The 24,848-nt window shown below is 49.0% G+C and overlaps 1 protein-coding gene across 6 annotated transcripts; it reads left to right on the top strand.

The window, feature by feature from the left end:
- Positions 1-3,872: 3,872 nt before the first annotated feature.
- NONO (non-POU domain containing octamer binding) lies at positions 3,873-18,642 on the top strand. 6 transcript variants are annotated; one of them, XM_075720419.1, is made up of 11 exons: positions 3,873-3,894; positions 4,842-5,018; positions 7,526-7,746; positions 8,803-9,104; positions 11,295-11,390; positions 12,237-12,433; positions 12,712-12,796; positions 13,955-14,057; positions 15,425-15,467; positions 16,109-16,218; positions 18,448-18,642. In XM_075720419.1, the coding sequence occupies exons 2-11, from the start codon at positions 4,853-4,855 to the stop codon at positions 18,583-18,585; spliced, it is 1,461 nt and encodes a 486-aa protein (XP_075576534.1). In that variant the 5' UTR covers positions 3,873-3,894; positions 4,842-4,852; the 3' UTR covers positions 18,586-18,642. The 6 variants fall into 6 exon arrangements, with proteins under 6 accessions (XP_075576534.1, XP_075576535.1, XP_075576532.1 ...); XM_075720417.1 differs by lacking the exon at positions 3,873-3,894 and adding an exon at positions 4,541-4,571 and having other exon boundaries at positions 4,844-4,973; positions 7,553-7,746; XM_075720416.1 differs by lacking the exon at positions 3,873-3,894 and adding an exon at positions 4,541-4,571 and having other exon boundaries at positions 4,844-5,018.
- Positions 18,643-24,848: the final 6,206 nt, after the last annotated feature.

Raw genomic sequence — 24,848 nt, 5'->3', positions numbered from 1 at the left:
CACCAGAGCCCATGGCCAGCCGGACTGATGACGATGGTCTCAAGCACTGCCCTTTCCTGACCTGTGCTTCCAGCAGAGGAAGAAGTTAACACTTAAAACACTCTACCGAGATTAAAACACAATTCCAGTGAAATCCTGCTAGCATAGCCTTCCCTAAGCGAACAAATTCATTGTCACAGCTATAGCCTATTCCATACTTCCCTTGGATTGCTTTCACCATACCCCTTCCACACTAGAGGCTTCTGCTAGCACACCTGTGTCCATCAGGGTCATGCATCCCAGCATCACTGACCGTAAAACATCCGTAAAAGAAATAACACAAGGGGCTTTTCTCCCAAAGTAAGGCCATGGGCTTGGGCTCAGCCCCTTGCTCTGGCTGTCAGAGATGTGGAAGAATCTGGTGTAACTTACTGTCATCCTCCAAAGCAAGGGCACTCGCAGCAAGAGGGATGTAAGCACATGTGGAGAGAAACAGAGATTGTGCAAATGTGCATGCTGGGGCTGTGAGCTGCAGGTTGGCCATTACAGGCGGCAGCTCTGCAGGCTGTGGCTATTCCTTTACTAAAGCCAGGCGGGCAATAATGACAGAGCCACACTCTTACCACCAGCTTTGTCCCAGGATAGGCAGGGTTAGGTGAGAAAATGCAGATTTAAAGTTTTCTTGGGGAATGCAGCAGCAGTAAGAGAGAACGAAGTTACAGCCTAGGACAAGAGCCATAGCTGAAGCACAGGAAAAGGGAAAAGCACAAATGAAGCAGCTCTCATCCTCATCAGAAAGAGACTCCAGGAACCATTCCCTAGCACTTAGCTGAGCATCCTATCCCCCACCATCACCTGACACAGACCATGTCCAATGCTCTCTCTGCCCACACAAGTGTATCTGACTGCCAGGGACTTTTCTCATGTCAGGCACATACCACAGCCAGCTCCCAGCCTCACCAGCGCACACCCTCCTGTCTGGGGCCAGTCCTGCCTCCACCTCTGCAAACTGCACATACTGATGCTCCCCAGGACACCTTGCCGGCCACAGCCACGCTGCTTACATGCAGCCTGGCCTGCCAAGGCTTTAGCAGATCAGTCGGGGCTTTGCCTCCTCTGGCAGCATGGGGCAACTTCAGCCCCGCGGGGCTGTACCCTTCTCTCGCAGGGCCTGATCCTCAAGAGCAGCGCATGGCATCCAGGGATCCATGGACACACTCCAGGCCTCAGGGCCACTCCCAAGCCCTGCCCTGGTCCAGGCCTGCCCCACCCATACAGAAGGCAGACAGAATGGTCAGCCGGTTCATAGACCAGCAGCTGAGGTTTTTGCGAGCTCCACAGGCTTCATTACTACGTGTGGTGACAACAGCATAAAGGCTGCATCGCTCAAAGCCCCTGCCTGAGATGCAGGGAGAGGCGAGCCCAGGAGGGTCCTGGGGCCGAGCACCGGGCGCACGGCAACCTTTGGGGCAGCTGGGTGCCAGGGGGAGGCGGGGGGCCACCTGCTGCCACCCCCCAGCGCGGCTCCCCACAGCAGGGACAGGCCCCGCGGGGGCGGGTGCACCGGGGGCTGGGGCAGGTCTCATGGACCCCTGGGCCCAGCCCGTGCCCAGGCACCGACACGGCAGGGGCCACAGCCGGCCCCCAGCACCAGGGTGGGGGCCACCCCGGGGCCTGCTCCTCCCCCTCCGCGTGCCAGCCGGCCCCGGGGTGGGCGCCGCGCAGGGACCAGTGTCAGGCTGGGGCCTCCCCTACCACACCGGGGGGGCCCCCGAGGCCTGCTCCCCCCAGCAGGCGCGAGGGTCGCACCGAGGCCTCCCCTGTCCCAACCGGGGCGCAGGGCCTACCCCCCCCAACACAAACAGGGCCGGGGCCGCAACGCGTGGGGGTCCCCGGGACCCGCCCCCCCCGCCGCAGGGCGCCCCCAAGCGGTCACCACGGGGGGGGGGGGAAGGGGCACCGGCCCCGCCCCCTCGCAGAGCGGCAGGCCCCGCCCCCTCCCGCCAGGCGCGCGCCCCCCGCCCCGCCCCCCATCCTGTGAGGGGGCCCCGCCCGCCCCGGGGCCCGCGCCGCACGCGCCTGCCCCGCCCCCACCCGCGGGGCAAGCACCGGCGCCCCCCCGGGCGGGCGCCCCGAGGCTGCCCCACGCCGCGCCGCCGCCCCACCTGCGCCTTCCCGGCAGCCGTAGGGAGGCGCCTGCGGCCGGCGCCGCTCGTACCTGGCCCCCCGGCGCTGCGCCGCCCGCTCTACCCAGACCCCGGATTCGGGTCGCGGCCCCTTTAAATGGAGGCGCCGCTCGGAGCCCTCAGCGCGCTGCAGCCCGAGGGGGGGCGGAGGCAGCGCCCCATTGGCTGTGTACAGCGAGGGACGCTTTCCCATTGGCCGCGGCGGGGCCTGGGCTCGCGAGACTCGCTTGCAGGCGGCAGCCTCGGAAACGCGGAGCGGAGTCACGAGCCCCGGATCGGCGCAACAGTCCGGACTCCGCCGGGCGGCCGGAAAACCCGGAACGGATCAACGTGGCGGAGCGGGGCCGCCCGAACAGACAGCGCGGAGCCGAGCGCGGGCAGCGGCCGCACCCCAGCGGGGCACGGCGCGGTGCAGGGGGCGTGCGCGGCGGGGGGCGCGGGCTGGAACGGGGCGCCCCAGTCCCCGCCAGTGCCCGCGCGGGCACCCGCAAAGTACGGAGCAGATCGCGCGGAGCGGGCTTGCCGCCCCACTCCCACCCCCACCCCCCCCCTTAACCCTCTCGCTGCCGCCTCGCGCGGCCCAGGTCCCGCTGCCGCCCCGGGTGGCCCGGCCCGGCCGCGCCGCCACCGCCTCTACCTGCGCGGGGGGGGGGCGAGGGGTGGGGACGCCCGGCCGGGTCCAGGAGGCGCCGCCGCCACCGCCTCCCTGGAGCTGGAGCGTCTCCCCGGGGCGGTGAGTGACAGCGCGGCCGGGCGGGGCTTCCGCGGGGGCCCGGGACACGGCACCGCCCCCGGGAGGGGCTGCCCCGGCCGGCGCCCGCTGTCCGCACCCCGCCCCCGGCCCCCCCCCCCCCAAGCCGCGACACCCCCCTCCCCCCTAGGCCCCGCCCCCCTCCGTGCCCCCCGGCTGCCCTCCCCCACCCACGGTACCCCCCACACCCCCGGGCTCCCCTCCCCCAACCATGACAGCCCCCACCCGGGCTCCCCTCCTCCACCCGCGGCACTTCCACCCGCGACACCCCTTACAGCGGGCACCCCTCCCCCATCCACCCACCCGCGGGCCCAGCCGCACCCCCCCGCGCAGCTCCCCCCAGCCAGGCTTGCCCCACCACCACCCCCCGCGGGCTCCGTCCCGGGGGGCACCATTCCCCCCGTGGCCGTCCCCGTCCTTCCCTCCCTCCGCCCCGGGAAGCAGCCCCCTCCCGGGCTGCTTTTGTGCCTCCCCGCGGGGAAGGCGGGGGGCGCAGGGGCCGAGCGTGGGCTGGGGCCCGGAGGCACACCGGGCTGCGCAGCGCCGGGGCCGGGAGGAGACGCCGGGGCGACCTCCCGCGCTCTGGGGAGGGAAAGGCGGATTTACGGCCGTCAGGAGGGGACAGCGGAGCTGCGAACCGGCCACGCCGCCGGCTGCTCCCCGCTCCGGGAGGACTGCGAGCCACCGCGGGGCTCCCGCGCCCAGGGAGCGGGCTGGCCGCGGGCGCACGGCACCCCTCCCGGTTACGTGTGACGCGACACGGAGGGAAGCGGGAGGTTTTATTGAAAGGCGGTGAAATCAAGCCCGCCGGAGGCAGTGAACGACCACGCTGCCGCGGCGCCCGAGACCGTTCACTGGCACTCCGCAGCCACCGGCAGCGGGGCACGGCAGGGCCCTCCCCGCTCCCGCAGGCCTGTTCCTCCTGCCGAGCCGGCTGCCCTCCCACAACGGGGCAGCGGGAACGGCGTCCGGAGGGCGAGGGGGAAGGAAGTGGGCGCCCGCGACTAAGCGGGGAAGGGAGCGGGGAAGGGAGCGGGCACGGGGCTGGCACTGGCCCGCGGCACCTTGAGAAGACCCGGTCCGCCGGTACTCACGGGCCGCAACGGACGGGCAGAGCCGGGCGGAGAGGCCGCCCCTCGCCCGAGCACGCGGCGGGGGGGGGGGGGGGGGGGGGGGGAAGCGAGCGAGAAGAGGAGCAGGGGAAGCGCGCGGCACGGCACGCGCCCAAGCCCCGCCGCTGTCTCTTTAAAGCGAGCGGCTCCAGCCGCGCCTGCGCGTCCCGCGGCCTCACTGCGCCTGCGCGGCGCGCTCCGGCGGCTCGCCGGGCTCCTTTGTCCCTCGTTCGCCTCTCACCCAAGCGCTATGCCCGCGGCGATGATTGGCAGCGCGTGCGACGGCCTGCCGCCGCCGCGCAGCCAATCAGCTCCGCGTGGAGGGCTGCCGGGGCGGCTAGTCCCGCCCCGCCGCGGCCGCGCTGTGAGTGGCGGCGAGCACGGCCAGTGGCGGCGCGGCGCTGTAGTGCGGGAGGCCAATGGGAGTGCGGGTGGCGGGCGCCTGATTAGGCTGCGCGAGTTCCGGCCGCGAGCGCGCTCCTCTCCAGGCTGCGGCGGGGCGAGGAGGCCGCGATCTGCTTCGGCGCCGGTGTCCGCCACCAGGTGAGGCTACGACGGTAGTAGGACTGCGGCTCGGCTCCGCTCCGCTGCGGGGTGGGCACTCCCAGGCGGCCGCCGCCGTTAGGGCCCTGCCGGGGCCCGCCGCGGCCTGCGCGGCGCAGCCCGGCCCGCCCCGCCCCACCGCTGCACGCGGCCGCTTTGGCGGGCGGGCCCCGGTGAGGCGGGGCCGGGGGCGGCGGGAGCCACCTGGGGGCCGCGGGCAGGAGCCGAGGTCGAGCTCTGGGCCGTGGCCGACCGGGCGCGTCTGTCTCTAGGTGGGGAAGATGCAGGGTAACAAGGGCTTCAACATGGAGAAGCAGAACCACACTCCGCGGAAACAGCACCAGCACCAGCAGCACCCGCCACCGTCCATCCCCGCCAACGGGCAGCAGGCCAACAGCCAGAGTGAGTCCCGGGCCCGCCGCGGGGGGCCGCCCGGCCCCGCTTTGGGTAGGCGTTGAGCGACCGTCCTTGCTGCAGAGGGTAACTTCGGGTCCCGGTTAGCCGCCGGTCCATACGGGTGCAACAGGTCTTGGCGGAAACAGAACCCGCCCTTTCTATTTTAAACAATAAACGCTCGGGTCCTTAAGCAGACCGCGATTTGCATTCGCTGTTCACTTGCAATAGCCAGGTTTTTCCATTGTTGGAGACGGTGGTTTGAATTGCAGCTGGGTTGTTTTTTGTTGTGCGTTTTTTTCTCAGTCTACTCAAAGATGCATGCGGCTCCTATAGGTTTGACTGGGATTTGTTTGTACGTTTCTTGTGTTCCTGAAACTGGGCAGTGATGTAGAGGTTTCTTCTTTGTCTCAAATTTTCAAGAAAAACTCACTTAAAGAGTTTGGAAGTCTCTGAACACATAACAGTGTTTCTGTAACCCTTACAAATACGAGATGACCTGTTTTCTGTTGGCTTTGTTTCCTTTTTTTCCCAACCATAACAGAGGGCTTCTCAACACAGGTTTCCTTAAGTACTAGTAAAATAAATGTGCTAGCTGTAAAGATATAGTTGTAGTAAGAACGTTGTTACAGCAATCTGCTGTCACCTGTTAAGACTAAATTTTTACATGGGAGGGGCCAGGAGATGCCCAGCTTTACTTAGTATTTCAGCATTCAAGTACTAGCTGATGTTGATGATGGCTGTTACTTCTAATCTAGTGTGTTTCCGGGTTTGTTCTTAATCAGTGTGGACTGTAGCTCTGTTACTTGGGATACAGAGGGGGTGCTTGTGAGCACAATATGCATTAATGGCTTCTGGGGCCTTAACTGATCTAATTTGGTAGTTTAGAAGTATGGTGGCAGGGCATTGCCATTAACGTTTTTGGGGGAGGAAGTGCTTTAAATACATTAGAAATTTTTTTTTAAAGTTTGGACACTTTGTCTGTTCAAAAGCATGTAGAAGTCACATGTGCACTTTGTATGATTTCTCTGTGTGTTTTTTTCTGTCAAAGTTGCAGGTTTAACTACATACACACACATGCAGAGACACTGGGCTAGTAAAAAAAATCTTGCGTATTTTTATTAGGTGGCCCTGTTAAACAGGCTCCTTATCAGTTCATAGAAGATAGTAGACAAGGGTGGCAAACCAGTCCGTTTCCAGTTAGGTTGGAAACAATACAGCACAACAACTGTATTGTGGTATTCTTGCAGGGATCAGTTTGTAGTGAGTGACTGCTCACATTCTTTTGAGTGGATCTACTTAAGGCAGAACAGTGATAGTAGTAGTGTATTCACAGGCCTTGCAATTGATCCCCAAATATCCGTGATAATAGTGTGAAGAAGTTCACAAGACAAAACACTTCACTTGTGCACCCTTGCTGTGTGAAGTCGGTAACTTACTCTCACTACTTTTCTATAGATATGCTGTCAGTCTTCCAGTTTGGGGTTTTTTTTTTTTTAGTGTTATCCAGGGAGGTGTGCTTGTTCTTATAAAAGAGCTGTCCTTGCATGTCTTGCATGCATTGTCTTGGCATGAATAACCTTTCGTGGTTAGTGCCGTGCTTTGTAGCCTGAATCAAGCCACTCATGTTTGTAGTTTATTTTGTATGTGTGGCCATGAGGCGTGTCCTCTGCAAAGCCAAGGGATTGCTTTCTATGGCTTGCTGTCCTGTGTGGGGAAGTTCTGTATATATTTACGAAAATAGGACACAGGAAGAGAAAGTGATGATAAAGCCACCCCTGTGTCTGGCATATAGCAGAGCTTCCAGGATCGTGCTGGACTCTTGCTGAATTAAGGGTTAAAGATTGTATATGCATGTGGGGATTTGAGCATGTTCCTACTATCTGTCTTGTTCACTAGTGTTAGATATAGCATTATTTATATAGATTTTTTGTAATGAACTTTGTAATTTTTCTGAGGCCTCACCTATATGGCTGGTTTTGGGGGTATTTTTTTCACTATTTTCACCATTCCAGCCTTTTCTTCAGCTTGGAACCCAAATCCTATCTTGTAGAAAGACAGCTATCTCAAATGTTACCTGTCTAGGCAAAATTTCCTCTCACATGCATATTTTTCTAGACATCTGGGGTTGTTTGGGGTTGTTTTATTTTTTTTTTCCCCCCAGTAAAAATCTGGTTGCTGGCCAAACTGTGGCTTTTCTATAATTATTCAAGTGGTAACAGCAAAATCCTGTTTTGTGACTACAGTTGATTTTGTTGCAGGCCAGTCATCTTGACCAGATCTCCAAAAGTTGAGTGAAATATCTCACGTAATTTCACGCTGCAATGTTCTCCTTTTCTCCAGTTCTAGACTACCTTTCACTGCTGTTAATGAGCACTGAGGTCCAAGCATGTGTTTCCTTTAAAAAGAATATGGGCCCATTTTGAAATAAAAACCCTTTATTGCTGTAGAGATGGCTGGAGAGGTTTGAGACCAAAGTGAATGGGTGGTGTTATCTGTATTGCCTATGTCTCTGTGTTCACTGTGATGAAACCTAATAGAATTTATCCCCCCAACTGTAGAGCAGCTGTGTACCTTATTCCCCTCAGATGAAGGCCTGACTATTGACCTGAAGAATTTCCGGAAACCTGGTGAAAAGACCTTCACCCAAAGAAGCCGCCTGTTTGTGGGGAATCTGCCCCCAGATATTACAGAAGAAGAGATGAGAAAGTTATTTGAGAAGTATGGCAAGGCAGGTGAAGTCTTCATACACAAGGACAAAGGCTTTGGCTTTATCAGGCTGGTGAGTGACTTGCTGCCTTTGGGGTGTTTTTGTGGCAATGACTCACACTGGAGGAGTATTGCTAATTGGAAGTAGTAGATGTTCAGATATCTTGCTAGTTAAGCCTGCTGTTGATTTTAGTAACCTGGAATATGGGATCAGCTTCTGCAAGTGGTTTGTCTAGAGCTTGTTATGGGAAGGAATATGAATTCAGGCAGCTTGTGGCAGGATTTATGAGATATCTGATAAAGTTATTCTGAAGCCAGCTGGTGGAAAACAGAAAGAACACATGAACATGATGCTATTATAGACAAGGTGGACTTCCATTTTCTGGAAGGGTGTGAACATGAAATTTCTGTGAACATAGGTTGTCATGCAGTATTGGAGGAGTGTCATGCAGGAGTGACGAATGCCCTTGAGGTAGGGGATCTCTAGATGATTGTGTTGAAGCATGGCTAGGAGGGAGGTAGCTACCAACATAGAGTAATGGTTCTCAGACTTTATCAACTTGTGTACTACTTTTCTGAAACCCCCAAGGTGAGTGGATGGAGCATGAGGTTCCCACACTGAAGTCTGGGGTGCTTTGCTGTAGTGTAGCTGCTTGGTAAGTGACTTAAATGAGTGGAAAGGTGTGAAATTGGCATAGGATGTCTTTCAGGGATTGTCATATAATCAGCATTTCCTTTTACAGTTATCAGACTTGGGTAAGAGTTGAATCTTGGTTTTTATTTTTTTAATGTATTTATTTAAAAAAAAATAAAGGCGTGCTTTGTAGCCTTAATATAATTATGTCTGATAGATAACAATCATTTAATTGTTTGCTTACTTCATACTGGCTGTTGGATTAAGCTTATATCTGATACATTTCTCCCCCCACACTGTACATGCCTATTCAGCTAGAGTCATTGATAATAGCTATGGTTTGTTAGGACACTTTCTACCATGCTATGGGAGGATTATTTGTTTCTCTCTGTGAAGTGCTTGTTCAGGGAAATAGGTTTGTGACTCTGTTGTGACTGTGACTGTCTGATTCTGTACTGCATTGAGAGTTTTAATGATAACTTTTTTTATCTTCAGGAAACTCGCACTCTGGCAGAGATTGCAAAGGTGGAACTAGACAACATGCCTCTACGTGGGAAGCAGCTAAGAGTGCGTTTTGCATGCCACAGCGCATCGCTGACAGTCAGGAACCTGCCTCAGTTTGTGTCCAATGAGCTCCTGGAGGAAGCCTTCTCAGTGTTTGGCCAGGTGGAAAGGGCTGTGGTTATTGTGGATGACAGAGGACGATCCTCTGGGAAAGGCATTGTGGAGTTCTCAGGGAAGCCTGCTGCTAGGAAAGCCCTGGATAGATGTAGTGATGGGTCTTTCCTGCTAACTACGTAAGTGTGGAGGGCAAGAACTGCTATACTGGCATGTGTGCAGGTTGATGGGTGGCATTGGCTTGTGAGCAATGTTTCTTAACACCAGAGCAGGACAGCTGAGATATGGGGCAGGAGGTGGTAGGTGATTTGTCCAGGGAGAACTTTACTTAGCTTTGTTCCAATAAGAGTGAGTCTGTGCTGAAACTCAGGTCTGAAAACTTTCTTCTGGGAAGCTGCTAGTGGGGTAAGTGCATAAAACTTTCCAATAAGCTCTTTCTCAATAAAGCCTCCTTAGGGCAATTAAAGCAGCCTTTAAGAAGCAGGAGCTATTTCAGAGACAATCCATTTAATTTCTTGGAAACGAAGTGCAAGTATGTTAATTGTACACTCTCAGTCGCTTCAGAGGCAAGTCTTGGGATGGGACTCCACTCAGCAGCATGAACTGCTGGGGTGGAATGCTGATCCACCACTGTGGGCATGGGATCTGTCAGAGAAGCTGGTCAGATAGATTGGATTATTTGGAGTTTTCACCATAATAAACTGTGTTCCTTGTGCTTGAATGTCATAAGGCAACAAAGCATGTTCTTGTATAATTATGTGAACTTGCTCAAGTAAATGACTAGTTCTAGATGCGTTCCACAGAGCATGGCTTGTTGCTCTAACTATTAAGAGGGAACTGTTTTCGATCTCTTGGAAATAAAAATTACTGTGTATTTTGTATGTATGCACCTAGAATTTGTGAATAGAATACTTCCTGAAATTGGGGCTATATTGCTGATTTCTAAAGTAATTTTATAAGCTTTGTGCTTCTCACTTCTTTTTCTTGGAGGCCTGCATATGGCACAGTTGTACACAAGCATGTTCAGTTTCAAAAAGCAGGTGGTTTTGGGGGTTGGTGTGGGTTTGGTGGGTTTTTTTTGTTTGGGGTTTTTTTTTAATATCTGGTTTTCTTCTTGAGAGTCTTTGGGGATAACCAGCATAGTGTGTAGTGCTCTGCAGGAGGATTGCTGTTAGGGAGCTTTTGCTGATTCAGAAGTCTATATCCTGAAAGAACCATGAAAACAAATTTTTAAAAGTGATCATGCAAAACTAATCACTACCAGTGTGTAACTGAGAGCATCTGAGGGTAACATTCTATCTTTTTGTACCTATTAGTATATTAGATTCTGATAACTAGTACAGCAAACTGGTATGTTGCTTATTTCTAGTTATGGTTTGTTTTTGATTAAATTTGTTCTGATTTGTCGTAGTTCATGACAGTAACAGCTAGATAAGCTGGTTGGAATTGGTTCACATTGGAAAATAAGACTATTAATAATGGAATATGTCACATTGAAGTGAAAACCTACATTGTGGATCTTCAGCTGAGGAGAGAGATTTTAGCCTCTCATATCCTGCCTTCCTGCTGGAGTCTGGGCACTGCTTGCCCGTAGCATGATCATTTCTCTTCCATTTCCCCAGTTCTAGCAAATGGGGTTGAGGAGCTAACGAGAAGCTGCAGTGCTGCTTTGTGCTGGGGATAAGCAGTGTTAGTGCTGTGGTGGGGAGCTAATTCAGAGACTAGGGACACTTCTGTTAAATACTTTCTTCTGCACAGGGGGACAGAAGCACACATATGCAATGTCTGTGTTGTGAAGTGCACCAGTGGATTTCTTGAGGCAGAAATTCAGACAGGGCCCAACAGATACTTACAGAGCGTTGCTGCTTGGCAGTAATGGCATGTGGTGGTCTCACTGGGAGAGTATGACTGAACGGTACAGCCAGCAACCTCCAGTGAGGTTGTAGTTACTCTTAGCTTTAGGCAGCTATAAAAAAGCACACAAGGACTTGTGCGGCCATGATTGGGAGGAGAGGGAGAAAAAACAGGCTCTAGGAACTACAAGACTTCATGCTGAGTAGATCCTACTGGAGGATGTCAGGTTCCAGTTAAGCTGTTAATTTGAACCAGTAACTGCAAGTGTTCTTTCAGTACGATTTTGGTTTGGATTCAACAAGGATTTTGATTAACATTTCAGCTCCTATTCTAGAAAGAAAGAAGCGTTCAAAGTGATTTCTGGTTTTACTTTGGTTGAGACCCTCAACTGCTCTGAGTTTCTTCGAATTGTGCTAAAAGCAGTATTTTATAAGTTCAGGCACAGTACACGTGCTTTCCTACACTGCAAGCTCATTCTTGAATTTTCTTTAAAGCACCCCATCTTATCTTTACAGATTCCCTCGGCCTGTCACCGTGGAGCCCATGGATCAGTATGATGATGAAGAGGGACTACCAGAGAAACTAGTCATCAAAAACCAGCAGTATCACAAGTATGTGCCTGCCATGCGACAGGAGATGAGACTACCTGTGGAATAAAAAATTTTGTCAGTTTGAGATAATGTGAGATCCCCTTGTTCAGATGAGAAGCTGAAGCAAAGACTTAAGTTACTTGCTCTAAGTATTACGGAAAGTCCGTAGAGGAAATAGATTTGAATCCACAGTGAAAATTTAAGGAATGATGTGAATAGCATTAGGAGATTGTAGAGCTATCCAGGTATAAAGCCATGGTCTTTGAAGGCTTTCCAGTGTAAGTAGGTATCGTGATCCAAGCAGTGGGAGTTAGCAAACCATGTGAGCTCATGAATTTTTCAAGTAAGGAAGATGAGAACTTCAAGAGCTGGGAGGCTGAGTTAGGAATAGTCATGTGTTCCAGGTGCAGGGGCTGCAGAGATTAGTGAAATAAACACGCATGTTTGAGCAGTGTTTGTTTGTGGAGTGGATCTGTCCATAAGATGTGCAGCAGGAGCAAAGGCTGTCTATTTCAAGAGTATTTCTAAATGTCTTTACCCTGAATCTTTCGGTGTCTTATGAAAGCAGTGTCATTGCTTGTTATGGAGGAGGGCAGGACACAGTTTCTATGTATAATTAATCCTGCAGGAAGATTCTGTGTAAGTTTCTCCTTTCAATAAGATGATTCCAGAGGAGCAGACAAACTGGTATCTCAGGCATACCTGTTTGTGAGAAAGTAGAAGACAAAGCAGTTCCTTGTTTGTTGCACTAAGAAATGCATTTATAACTGTTAAAAGGATCTGCCATTGCATTTAACGCACAACTGTATTTTTCTTGATTCCTCCTTGCTCTGTTTAAGCATTCACTAGCTTTTCCTTGTTTGAAAGGGAGCGTGAGCAGCCTCCTCGATTTGCACAGCCTGGCAGCTTTGAGTATGAATATGCCATGCGTTGGAAGGCTCTAATAGAAATGGAGAAGCAGCAGCAAGAACAAGTAGACCGCAACATCAAGGAAGCTCGAGAGAAGCTGGAAATGGAAATGGAAGCAGCTCGCCATGAGCACCAAGTTATGCTCATGCGGCAAGGTACCAGTCAAAGATAAATACAGTATCAGAACATGGCCCTGCAACATCCAGGGGTGGGTGGCTCAGTAAACTGGCTAGAGCCCACTGAAGGTGAGCCATGGTGTAGCTGCTTGACTTCTAACCAAGCGTGGTAGTGGCAAATGAATGGAGAGATGTTACTGTATTGCTAGAGGCTCTGTTATTTTATTCTCTTGTGTGTTACAGTTCTAGTTCAGGAATCGATAAGAGGTGGCATGGCAGATGAGTTTGATTGGGTTTTTTACTGCTGTCTCTTACAGATTTAATGAGACGCCAGGAAGAGCTGAGGAGAATGGAGGAATTGCATAACCAAGAAGTACAAAAACGTAAACAGTTGGAACTCAGGTAAGGGGACAGGTTATGAAATTCTGTGAATCCATAATATTATGGAATGAAACACTTCTTCAATGCACCTAATTGTTCAGTGTGACAATTTAATTACTGCCTAAAGTGTGGCTGTTATTTTGGGCCTTTTTGTTCATAGGAAGAGTGTACAGTTGGTTTAAGATGGGAGAGTTAGGGGTTTCTTCCACTGATTGGTATTTGGTTTCTTACAGTTCTGTGTCTTAGTTTAGCTCCTTGACCGAGTCAGATAGAAAAATCAGAATCTGGGCAGTGATTTGGTGGCTTCAGTGCTGCAGGTTGGGAAACCCCATTCTAGCATCTATCTGTTCATTTGAGGTGTAACTTAGTCGCAGAGGTTTCTCTCCCCATTCTATCTCTTCCTTGTCTCAGGGTCATTTTGAGAAGCTCCAGGAAGACTACTTCTGTAATAGAAGGGGCATGAGAACTGTCTGGCTTACATGCTGACTACATGCAATGTAATGCATGCATTTGGGAGCTGCTGTGTACATGGAATCATAGAATCATTTAGGTTGGAAAAGACCTCTAAGATCATTGAGTCCAACCATTAAACTAACACTGCCAGGTCCACCACTAAACTATGTCCCTAAGTGCTGCATCTACACTTCTAAATACCTCCAGGGATGGTGACTCAACCACTTCCCTAGGTGGCCTGTTCCAGTGCTTGACAACCCTTTCAGTGAAGAAATTTTTCATAATATCCAATCTAAACCTCCCCTGGTGCAACTTGAGGCCCTGTCTGCCTGCCCTATCACTTGTTACTTCGGAAAGGAGACCGACACTCACCTTGCTGCAACCTCCTTTGAGGTAGTTGTAGAGAGTGATAAGGTCTCCCCTGAGCCTCCTTTTCTCCAGGCTAAACACACCCAGTTCCCTCAGCTGCTCCTCATGAGACTCACATGTGGGTGTGCTCATGTTGGGTTTATTATAAACTCCTTAAAATTGAAAGTGTTGGAACTGTCTTGGTGCATGTACATGTTTCTGTTTTTGTCATGAGGTACCTAATATTTTACAGCCTCAGCAAAATAATGTTCTTAAAGTTGTAGGTTTCCAAACAAGACCAATTAGGCAGCACTGCAACACTGTGATGCAAAGGGTTGGTGTACATTGTGCTGAGCATCCTTGGACCTTTTTTTGCAGGCAAGAGGAAGAACGCAGGCGCCGTGAGGAGGAAATGAGAAGGCAGCAAGAAGAGATGATGAGACGCCAGCAGGAAGGCTTTAAAGGGAATTTTGCTGATGCGGTATGAGTGCTTCTACCTTCCCATTACATTTGGACACTGACATGAGATTTTTGCCCTTCCACAGTACAGGGCTTTCTGTGAATGCTTAACTTGTTGGTTGAGAGACTCTGCATCTTTAGCACATTCTGCCCTAAATTATTGACTCCTTCCAATCTTAATACAGTTTACTCTGGGAAGTATAAATACTCCAGTTAATGTGGCACTGCTGTTTGTGTAGGATCCTCGCTAGCTGTCTTGCTGTTCGGAAGAATGTATGCTAACTAATTTTACTGTAACAGTAACAAAGATGTACTCTCCTGACTGCTGCAGAACCCTGTTATGGTCATACACCCAGCTGTATCCCTAGCCTGCAGTCTGTCTTAGTCATGCTTAGATGAAGTGATCCCAACTTGAGGCACTGCTGTAGGCATGGTAATTGCTTGTACTTAAATGTCAGTTGGTCAAGTATTTTCTTGTAATGTAAAATGTGTGGTAACCTGCCTTTGAATAGCTGTATATCTAGTTCTATAAAGAACTGCCTTACAATTCATTTGCAGTTCTGGCAACTCTATTGTGGAGGCAGCTGTAGTGCTATCGAGGTGGTATAATGGCATCGATACAACTGGGTAGCAAGTGTTCATGTATCCTAGCGAAAAATTGGCCCCTAAGCAAAATAGCTGAATATATGTCAGACCAAAAGGGCCCAAACTGTGTGACTGACCTAAATGTATGAATATTACCCTGCATAGCAGAACTCCTGATTTCTCTAAATAATAGTGCCTTCATATGATAGAGGCACTGAGACTGAAATCTGTTCTTCAGTTCCCACTGTGGAAAAAGTAGTATTCTCGCTGAAGTGAGGAGGTGCTCCTAGTTTTGCAGTGAGGGAGATCTGTGATGTGTCCCCTATGCTCAGTTAATAAAAGAGAAATTGAACTCACTAACTGGTATTTTAATGCAAGTGACCCAGTGCTGCATCTTTATGTAAGCTTGCATTCCTTTCAGCACGAAAAGCTTCTTAGCTATGCTGAAGAAGTAGCAAAACTAATTTTATCTAATGTGTTACTGCTGCTCAGCAGACCTTTCCATCCAGATATTGGGTATCTCTTTATGCTGCTCTTTGGTAAAATCTGCATGTGCAGCTTTGCTGCTGGATGTTTTACCGTGATTGTGAAAAAAAGTCTTTCAGAATGAGATATTTTAAATAAGACCTGTTTGTTCAGCAGTTAATCGTGTGAAGGTAGCTCAGATCTTCTTTTGACATTTACCCTGGGAATTACTTTTCTACACAGTTTTCAGTAGTAAAACCCCAGAACTCATTGAGTTTATATAATTACATTTAAAAAGCCTGAATTTTTATAATTTGAAATGAGTATCTCTTTTTCCAGAGGGAGCCACCAGATATGCGAATGGGACAGATGGGTATGGGAGGTAAGAGTGTTCTATGGCCATCTTTGTTCTATGTATGTTCCTTTCCTCCTTTACAAAATCTGTACATTTTTTGAGTAGTCTTATTTTATTGGCTTCTTATTTAGAAACTCAGTCATAGTAATATTCTCCCAGTTCAGTGACAGGAAGCGTTCATGTGACAGGAAACATAACAAAATTTGGGTATGACGCATTTGTGAAAGACTCAGTTCAGTAAACAAAAGACTTTGTTGAAGTTGCTGTCAGGCCTATAATGTGCTTCAGAAGTTTGTACTGATACAGAAACTGGTATGACATGTAGTGCTAGACCTTGAGCCCAGGAAATAATCTTGATTACTGTATTTCCATATTTTGACTACATCATTTAGAGTTTTAGGCCACACGTACAAGAGCAAGTGAAAAGGTGATGGGGGCTTAGTGGTTAATGAAGGTGGTGAGTGTTAGAGCCTGCTGTAGTTTCAGATAATACTGGAATGCAAGATCAGTTTGTCTTTACCTAATAGTGCAAAGCTAGTTAATAGACTAGGACTCTGTCCCTGACTATAATGCCACAGGGAGCTTGCACGGTGTTTTGTGGCTCTGGAGTGATGAGTAGACCCCAGTTACTGTGTCTGCCAGGACTATTCTTCAGTTTTCTTTTCCAGGTACCATTGGCATGAACAATAGAGGAGCTATGGGTGGTACCAACGTCCCAGCTGCCGCACCTCCTGCAGCTGGTCCTGGAGCTATGATACCTGATGGAGCCATGGGAATGGTAATGTATCTCCATCTGCTTTTTGTGCACACCTTTTAAATGTAGATTATGTTGTTTCCATTGTTAAGGACTACGCTGCTGAAGTTGAAGCTTGTTTGTCTACCTAGACCTGTTGTTTAACTCCCGCTGAAATCTCTTCAGAAGTTAATCTTGCCTTGGTACTGGTTGGTAATTTTCAGGAGATTGAGCCAAATCTAATAACTACTTACTTTACTTCCAAGATAGCTAGTGCTAAAACGTTTGTTAGAAAGATCTTATCAATAATACATGGTTATTTTTTAAATGGGGTAATGGGAAGCACTTTGTTGAATAAGAGTGTTTTGAGAGTAGATTCTTGCAGGCATAAAGCCAAGCTTTCAGAAATGTTCTGTCCGTCACCAGTTTTAAAAACAATTATCTCCTATGCTAATAGGCTACAATGAGTATGGTAATAGTGAGTATGCTAAAATGAGTTCAGCTAATCTGCTTAGGAGGTAAAAAGCAAAAACTCAGTGGAGGTTATGCTTAGTTATTTCCTTTTTTAATTTTTGTATTTAATTTAGTTTTAAACTTTACTGCAGAGCTTTACAACAGACCATGGCTTCTGTGGCAGATGTCATTCCTCTCTGTCATACAGGGGATCAGTCCTCTCACAGGGTCAGCACTTAACAGTCAGCAGCAGAAACAGCAGCAGTCATAGTCAAGTTTGGCCTAAAAGTTCCTCTTCCTTTAGCAGTTTATAGGAGTTGGTCTAATAAACAATTTTCCTGCAAACCTTCCTACTTAGACTTCTTGATCTATCGTGACTGCTGCATCATGGAAATTTTTTTTGTCATGAAGAACGGTTTTAATTGGCTATAAGCTATTGTAGCTAAGTGGTAGGGACCGTGGAGTGGCTAAGGGTAAGGGTGTTTGTACTACACAAATTAAGGGGGAAGATGAAGAGAGGAATGGAGAGGGAAGGTGAGTTCAGATGAATATGATGAAATAATACCATTTAGACCAGAAATCTATAAGCTGTTTCTCTAATGGCCAGAAATAGGTATAGTCTGTTTGGAAACTATTTATCCTGGCTGTGTGCTTGGTTTTAGGAGTTACTGGGCCCATGTATTCCAGCTTTTTATTCATGTAGGGAGCAGTTACTTTGCATGTTTGCTCTGGCTGCTTGGAGTGATGTGTCCTACAGGATAAGTTCATGATTTCTCAGAATTTTTCATCTGTAGGGAAGGGAAAAAGGTAGGAGGAGTGCTGTGTTACTGCTAGTGCGTCCCCTGCATGCCAGCAAATTGAGCATTGAGAGTCCCTGGGATGTCCCCATTGACAATTTTACAGAAGTTTGGGTCTGTGTTCTGTAGAACCAAGCAATACCATGGAGTCATTTACAGTACTAATACCAATTATGATATGCATATATATATGACATAACACTGCATATATACGTATCACTGCTGTAAACCTGTGGACAAAGAATAAATGGACCCAGGAGCCTGGTGTAAAGCAGCTCTGCTCTACGTAGTCACTTAGCCCCAGCGTGGGGGTCCACCATGAAGACATTCAAGCAGTGGAGCAGGTTGCCTAGAGAGGTTGTGCAGTCTTCTTCCTTGGATGCTTACAAGACCTGACTAGATAAAGCTGTGACTAACCTAGTCTGACCTCATAGCTGACTCTGCTTTCAGCGGGAGGTTGGACTAGAGACCTCCTGAGGTACCTTCCAACCTGAATTATGCTTTCATCGTCTTCTCCCTGCTGGAATGAAGAGACTGTGCAATAGCAGTAATCCAGCTGGGAGAGGGGAGAGCCAAAGGAATGGAAATAACAGGATATGGTCAGGGCACAAGACTAGTATTGCAGACTTATTTTGGAATTGGAGGATTGTGATAGTGCTCTAGTATCAGTATACTGCTCCTCATTTGCATTCTGGGTGAAGGAATATGGTGGAAATGTGACGTTCTCATTTCCCAGACTGCATTACTCACATGCTCCACAGCAGGGCAATAGTCTGTGAGATAATGCCAACTGTATTCCAGTATGCTTGACTACAAGTCACATGGGGAAAGAGACTTGGTCCTGCAATGGTCCTGTCAGTCCAATTTTGGGGCTTTGGGGATATTTTTGGTGGGGTGAAGGTTTGTAGCAAGGTCAGCTGGAATTGTGGAATCCTGGTAGAATTTGAATCAACTCAAATGGCTTTTAACTGCTCTTGTTCCTTGTTTTTCTTCCTGCCTCTTCTGCATTTGTCGTTGTTACAAGACTCCGCCACCGCCTGCAGATCGCTTTGGCCAGGGCGGTGCGATGGAAGGCCTCGGAGCGATGGGAGGAAACCCACCTGCCTTCAACAGAGGAAATCCAGGGGGTGATTTTGGCCCTAACAAGCGTCGCAGATACTAACAGGATTAAGCTACCCCCTGCACATGCCCCAAAGAGGAAAGGAATCTTGGCAGGCCATACGGGGTTCAGCTTGGGAGGGTGGGGGGTGGGGGGATATTAAAAACAGTTAATTAGGGCCTGTTTTGGTAAAGCCACTCTAGGACAAGGGGAGTGCAGTCTGACTGGTAAAAGTTTTAGAAAATTTCATGTGGTGCATTCCTATAATTTCAATGTGAAAAGTGGATTCTGGGAGGCTGCCATGGTTGTTCAGTAACGGTAAAATCTGGCAAGGACCTTAATGCCTTGACCATTCCAGGTTTCCTATTTGCAGCCGGAGTCCTGAGACTAAACTAGATAAAATTGCAGTATGTCTTGGCATTTTTTTAGTGTAGTGTACCTTGCTTAAGAGCACGGGGAAGCCTCTGGAGAACTAGGGCAGCATCTGGGTACTTTGCAGCTCCCATGGTTCTGTAAATTTATATAGCTCCAAATCATGTAGTGAATTGGGGGAGATTTATGTTCATTTCTTCTTTTCTTTTTTTTTTTTCCTCCTAACTTGTAGTTATTCTTTTTATCTGGACCATCTGTTTCTTTAAAGTAGTTGACAGTCACGTGCAGCCTGGATGGCTGGGAGGCTCTTGTTTGGATGGATTTTTTGATAATGTGTTGTATCGCTGTTTATTTTTACTGGTAGTAAAGTACAATCTATTGGACAAAGATACTGTATCTCATGCTGAAGATTTAACTGAAACAAATGTTTGTATAATCTTAACCTTGCCTGTCTTTTGTGTAGAAGTACTACAAGATTTTTCACTTAGTGTAAACTGTTTGAACACAAGCTGTAATTGTCCCACTAACAAGTTTGAGTTTGTCTGAGGAATGTTACAGGAATGCATTATTAAAGTGGATTTTAAGCCTTTTTTTATCTGGTGTGTTGTCTCTTCTGTTTTTTGAATAAAAACGTGTATATATAGATTGAAGTAAATCAAGCTTCAGATTATGGCATAAAAGTTGTTCTTGCATTGTTCTACAAAGAGGGTGTTCAACCCCTGAGAATTTTTCTAACAGTTCTCCTTGTCACAGAATGAGTTTTATTTGTGTGTTGGAATGAGACCTTCAACTTCAGCATTTCAGAATACAGTAAGGACGTTCCTGGTGCACCTAAGATGTGTCTGTGTGGTGGATACAAGACTTGTTTGTGTCTGTGTGGTGGATACAAGACTTGTTTGTGTCTGTGTGGTGGATACAAGACTTGTTTGTGTCGCTGGGAGTGTGGAGTTCAATTCATGTCTCATCTGCATAGTACAAATCTGGCTGGCTGTCTCTGCCCTGTGTTGCAGTTGCCTCTGGCTCGGATGCAGACCTTCCTGCAGAGCTCTGAAGTCCTGTGCTGTGGCAGGAAGCGGAAGACTCATAACTGTCAGTGGCAACAGTAACACTTTTTATCTTGTGTAATACATGAGGGAATCTGTAGGGACAGGAACCTTCTGTGAGTTGTCTTCTGGCAATGAAGCTCTTGATTTGAGACTGGGGAGGGGGGAGCAGAGGGGAAAGCTTAGAAAGAAATTTAGGTGGGAAAGGAAGGGAGAAAGAGTTACAGCATAAGAAGCTGCTTTACAGACTTGTGAAATAATAGGGAATATGAAAACATTTTCCAATGCCTAATGTTACCAAGGCAGTAACCTTAACAAATTTGGGTTTGGTCCTGTAGGTAGGTACTCTAAGTAGGGAAAGACGAACTAATTGCTCTGGAGGTTTTATTGGCTTACCCCTGTCACTGGATGGCCTACAATTAGCCTGGAATGGGATGATTGATAAGCTGTATTGAAAAGAGACTGCAGCTGATGCCTTTGTTTATTTTGCTTGTTTTGTTTTCCACATTTGAAAGCATCAACACTAGTAGCTGGCTTGTTGAGGTGATACACTATTGAATGGTGATTATCAGGGGGATTGTGACTTACCTGTAGGTACAGTATGAAGAGTTTGGTGATGTTTTTCACCTGGCACATTTGCTAGGATAGCTAAATACTGCAAAATCGCAAATAAGTTGGTGAGAATGCTGATTAGCTTTTCTGTTGCCCTGCAGAGAGGATGCCTCTGTTCTTGGTGGCTTGTGTCTGGAACGTGGCTGGCAGACATTCACTAATGCCATGGGTGTTTGGTAAGTACATCGTTTAATTCCAAAGTGTGAAATACCAGGAGAAGAAACTGTGAAGTTGCACCTGGGTGTCTGTATTGTCTCATTCTCCTGCCCGTTGCTCAGCTGGCTTGCTTGTTAGTGAGCAGTCAAAAGAGAAGTCGCTGCCTTAGGGAAATGGCAGAGCTCAAATGTTCAGCAGTACTCTGCTGCTGCCTCTATGCTATTCAAGTGTAAGATAAGGATGGGTCTGGTTACTGCCTTTCCTTGGGAGAAAGATATAGTAACAGGGTGTGTAAAAATCATGGGGAAGGAGGGATTTAGCACTGTTCAAAGACCATCTGTCAAGACTGGTATGAGATGAAAATTGAAGATCCAGTGACAGCAAAGGAAGAAAACTAAAACTACACTCTGGTGTGAATGCTAGAGGTAACTATTCTCATTTGCTTTAAAGGAGGAGACTGAAAACCTGTGACAGGTTCTAGTAAGGAAATTGTAAAGCAAACCATTACTAAGGTTTTCAGAGGCATGCAGCAGGAGGAGGTGGCACCAGGAACTGCTTGTAGTGCAGAAGCATTTAAGTCTGGGCGCTGCAGTGCTGCCTTACTCCAGAGCACTTCCAGATGCTGGAGTCTGCTGAAGCACTTTGGGTTTTGCTGTTGGTGCTTGCACTGCTTGGATAAGGTAGTGAGTGCAGCTCCAGACGCTGGACTCTGCACAAGCACTGTTGTGATGTGCTGAGGTTCAGTTGGTGTGCAGAAAGGAATGCTTTCCTCTCCATGCTTTTCCAGATTGCTGGCTATTACGTAGTTGCAGACTGACATATTTTGACTATCATGAAGAGACACACTTGCCTTTTGCTGTCATATCTGATCAGCTTGTTTAAAATGCACTTAGGCAGTATCAGTTCATATCAGACCAAGGACTGATGAGCAGTCTGGTTCTTACCACTTTGCTCTTAGCTTTAAACTCCTGCCACTTGTGGGCTTCAGAAGTTGCAATTTGTGCTTTATGTAGCTTCCCCTTAAACAACAGTGACTGCATTTGCAAGAATCAAAGATAAATCTGAAAAATCCAACTGGTACCTGGATAATTTTGTCGCATCAAAGCAGTAGACAAACATTTCCTTTGTTTTTTCTGGTGCAGTACATCTCACTAGAAGCTGTCATTTATCATAGAAAGCTGTAAGTTGTGGAATATGCTAAACTACTAAACGCTAAAGTGAGCTACTTTTGGGAGCTGAAAGAAGGAAGATGTGATTTCCTATGGCCTTGCTGAAAGGAGCCATCATTCCCTCTTCTGTCTTGGTCATGGCTCGGGTACCTGCTTGTCTACTTGGTGAGTCACCCGAGTGCCAGAGGTAGCCAAAAGGAGAGGAAGAAAGCAGGGAGCTCAGCCAGGCACAACACTGCCTTTAGGTCACTTCCCCTCACCACACACTGGCCACTCAGCTCTACCTGAGTTCATAGTGACCATGCTTTAAGGCAACAGGACCCTACAAAGGAAAGCCTGCAAAACCCCACACTCCCTGCCAGTTCAGGCTATTTTGGGTAGCAGATTTTTATTATGGATGCCAGCTAATGACAAGAAAACTGAGTCTTAGGAGTAGACTGAACTCTTTTCTTTTTGAACTGGTTCCTGTTGAGCACTGGAGTGCACTTTTTGATGAGGAATATTGCATGCATTTTCAGAGCGAGCACCGGAGTAAACAGGCTCCTTTAGCAGCTCAGATCTGAGGAGATGAAATTATCTCTGGGAGCAAGACACAAACCTGTTCTCTGAGTTAAGTGCAATCAGTGCAGACCTCTAGGATGACAGCTGGTATGTAACTCCGGAGCAGTGCTGTTGGAAGAAGAGTGGCCGGGCAGAACTTCTGCTGTAGAAGTGCTCAGCACATACTCTTATGGGGAAGATTTTATTCCCCAAATAACTACAACATGAATGCTGCCTACTAGCTTTGTGTAGCATACATAGCAGTAACATGTATGTCAGGGATTTTCCTTTTCCTAATCAGCCTTTTGTACAGAGGAACTACTTCATGCTTTAGAAATGCACTCCCTTCCCACTACCCTAGGCTCCACAGAGCATCCCGAATGACTGAAAGGTCAGGGATGAGCTGGGTTTCTCTCCCCAGAGGCATCCACCATGTTCTCCCCAGGACTCTGGGGGGCTGTTTTACACTGACCCTGATCATTCAAGGGCAAACACATTAAGCTGGGTTTGAGAATCATTTGGTCCTTTTTTCCTACCTCCTTTTTGTTCTGTTATACATCAAATTAAGTGCACATAAAACAAGATTTATTTTTAATTCTCAGGTGGCCCATTCCTTGCAAGCTGTTCCAAAGGTGTTGGTCATGACTGTGCCTGCTTGGCTGGCTCGCACAGTGACTTCTGCTTTACTTGGAGCTCTGCCCTGGAGGAGGGCTGGACTCAGCAATGCAGCCCTGTGGCTCAAATGCAACTGCCAGAAGCCACAGCTTCAAACTAGATGCTGCATGATGGATGTGCAGTCCAGCATGCTCTTTGCCATCACCTGCACCTCATCTCCTCTTTTTCCTAATTTTCAAAGTACTGAGTCTGCTGGTGGCTGATCAAGCAGTTCCCCTGGAGCTCATCTCTCATGGTGGATGTCTTGTGTCTGTCTCCTAGGCTGCACCCCCTCACCTTGTCCTCCCTGGGGAGCCTCCCCTTGGGCTGGGAGCTGTGGACACCCCAATTTACCATATGTCACTGTGCTATGTTCCCAGTAGGTTCTGTCTTTTGAGCCACCCTGTTCCCTGCAGACATTTGCAGTGGTGCAGCAGAGGAGCCGGGGCAGAGCAGTGCTGCTACATGCTCTTGGCTGCCTGCCACTGCTCCTCGGGTGCTGAGGGGCCTCTGCTGGGCCACGGCGCCCCCCGCCAGCTACCTGCTCATACCTCTGCAACAAGCCTCTGTCAGCCACAGCATCCTCTTGATGTTTCCTCCAAGGCATGCGAAGTAACCCGAGCTCCAGATTCTCACTGGCATGGGGATGGCAACAGCTGCAACCTTGCTGACAGCTCACGGAAAGGACAAGGAGATCTGAAACCCTATAGTTCTGCTCAGCCCCTGGGGCTGCAAATTCCCCTGTCACAGACCTATGCCTGGCTTCCTGGGTCCCAGTGATCCCTCCTGCCTGAGCAGAGGCTCTGGATGCCAGCAGTGGGGTTTTTTTACCCACCTTTGGGACCGCTGGGTCATTTATTGTGTCTTGAGGCACTGCAGTCCTTCGAAGGGAGGTATCAGCTTGAAGCCACGTGGCTCATGCCGGTGTGATGGTTCCCCAGTGCCTTCACGTTTCCCTCCTAGATTTTGGGTTGGATGTGAGTTTATACACAGGCTACCCAGGTATAAGGAGGTGTGATGGTAATACGTGTCATCCTCTCCAGCAAGGCCATCTTCCTGGAAGAGATGACAAGGAAAAGCCCAATGTTGCTGCTGGCCGGGGCATCTCAAGGTGGGGATGGTAGAGTGGAGCTAGAGCAGCAGGGCATTGTGAAATGAGTCTAGAGTCATCTCTCTGGTGAGCTCCAGAATTTTGGCAAGGGTTCATCCTAACTCTGGACTTTGGAGATCCCCTTGGGGTGGCAAGCAGATCCTGCAGGCTGTTGTAGGGGGATGAATTAGGTTAAACAAACATTGTGGGACAGGGATAGGGTTACATCAGCCACGGTGGACCCTGTGGGTTCCCCTCCTGAGCAGACTCCCTGGGCAGCTGCTGCCTGCAGGACCTGCCCTTTGTGCTTTCTGATAGTGCCAAGGGCTTATGATGAACCTGGTTCCTGTGCAGAAACACTCTCTAGGTGCTGTGTGCTCCAGCAGGTCAGGGAAGCACCCAGGAAACAGCTGTCTCTGCAAACAGGAACAACAAAAAGAAATTAATATTTGTTTTAGATGCTTGTAAGAACTAAGCAAAACCTTTGATCTCAAGAGAGTTTCCTGTTTGTAGAGGAAAATCCTTGGGTCCCAGAATGGGAGCAGGGAGTCCAAGCAAACCCCTCCTGGGTATGGGGGGCCTACATAACATTTTGCACTCTTCTTCTGTGATGACAATGATCTTCTAGGGGACAGATTTAATCCCTGGGTTGCACAAGACCCTGCATTGAAGGATGTCTTAGCCACACAC

Source organism: Pelecanus crispus, chromosome 13, assembly GCF_030463565.1.
Source record: "Pelecanus crispus isolate bPelCri1 chromosome 13, bPelCri1.pri, whole genome shotgun sequence".
NCBI classification, from domain to species: Eukaryota; Metazoa; Chordata; class Aves; order Pelecaniformes; family Pelecanidae; genus Pelecanus; species Pelecanus crispus.
This window is presented reverse-complemented; position numbering and strand designations above follow the sequence as displayed.

Excerpts from the sequence above, each read along its gene's own strand:
- NONO (XM_075720419.1), top strand. The coding sequence starts at position 4,853 with ATGCAGGGTAACAAGGGCTTCAACATGGAGAAGCAGAACCACACTCCG. Across the intron at positions 9,105-11,294 it reads GGGTCTTTCCTGCTAACTAC|ATTCCCTCGGCCTGTCACCG; the intron begins GTAAGTGTGGAG and ends TTATCTTTACAG. Across the intron at positions 12,797-13,954 it reads CGTAAACAGTTGGAACTCAG|GCAAGAGGAAGAACGCAGGC; the intron begins GTAAGGGGACAG and ends CTTTTTTTGCAG.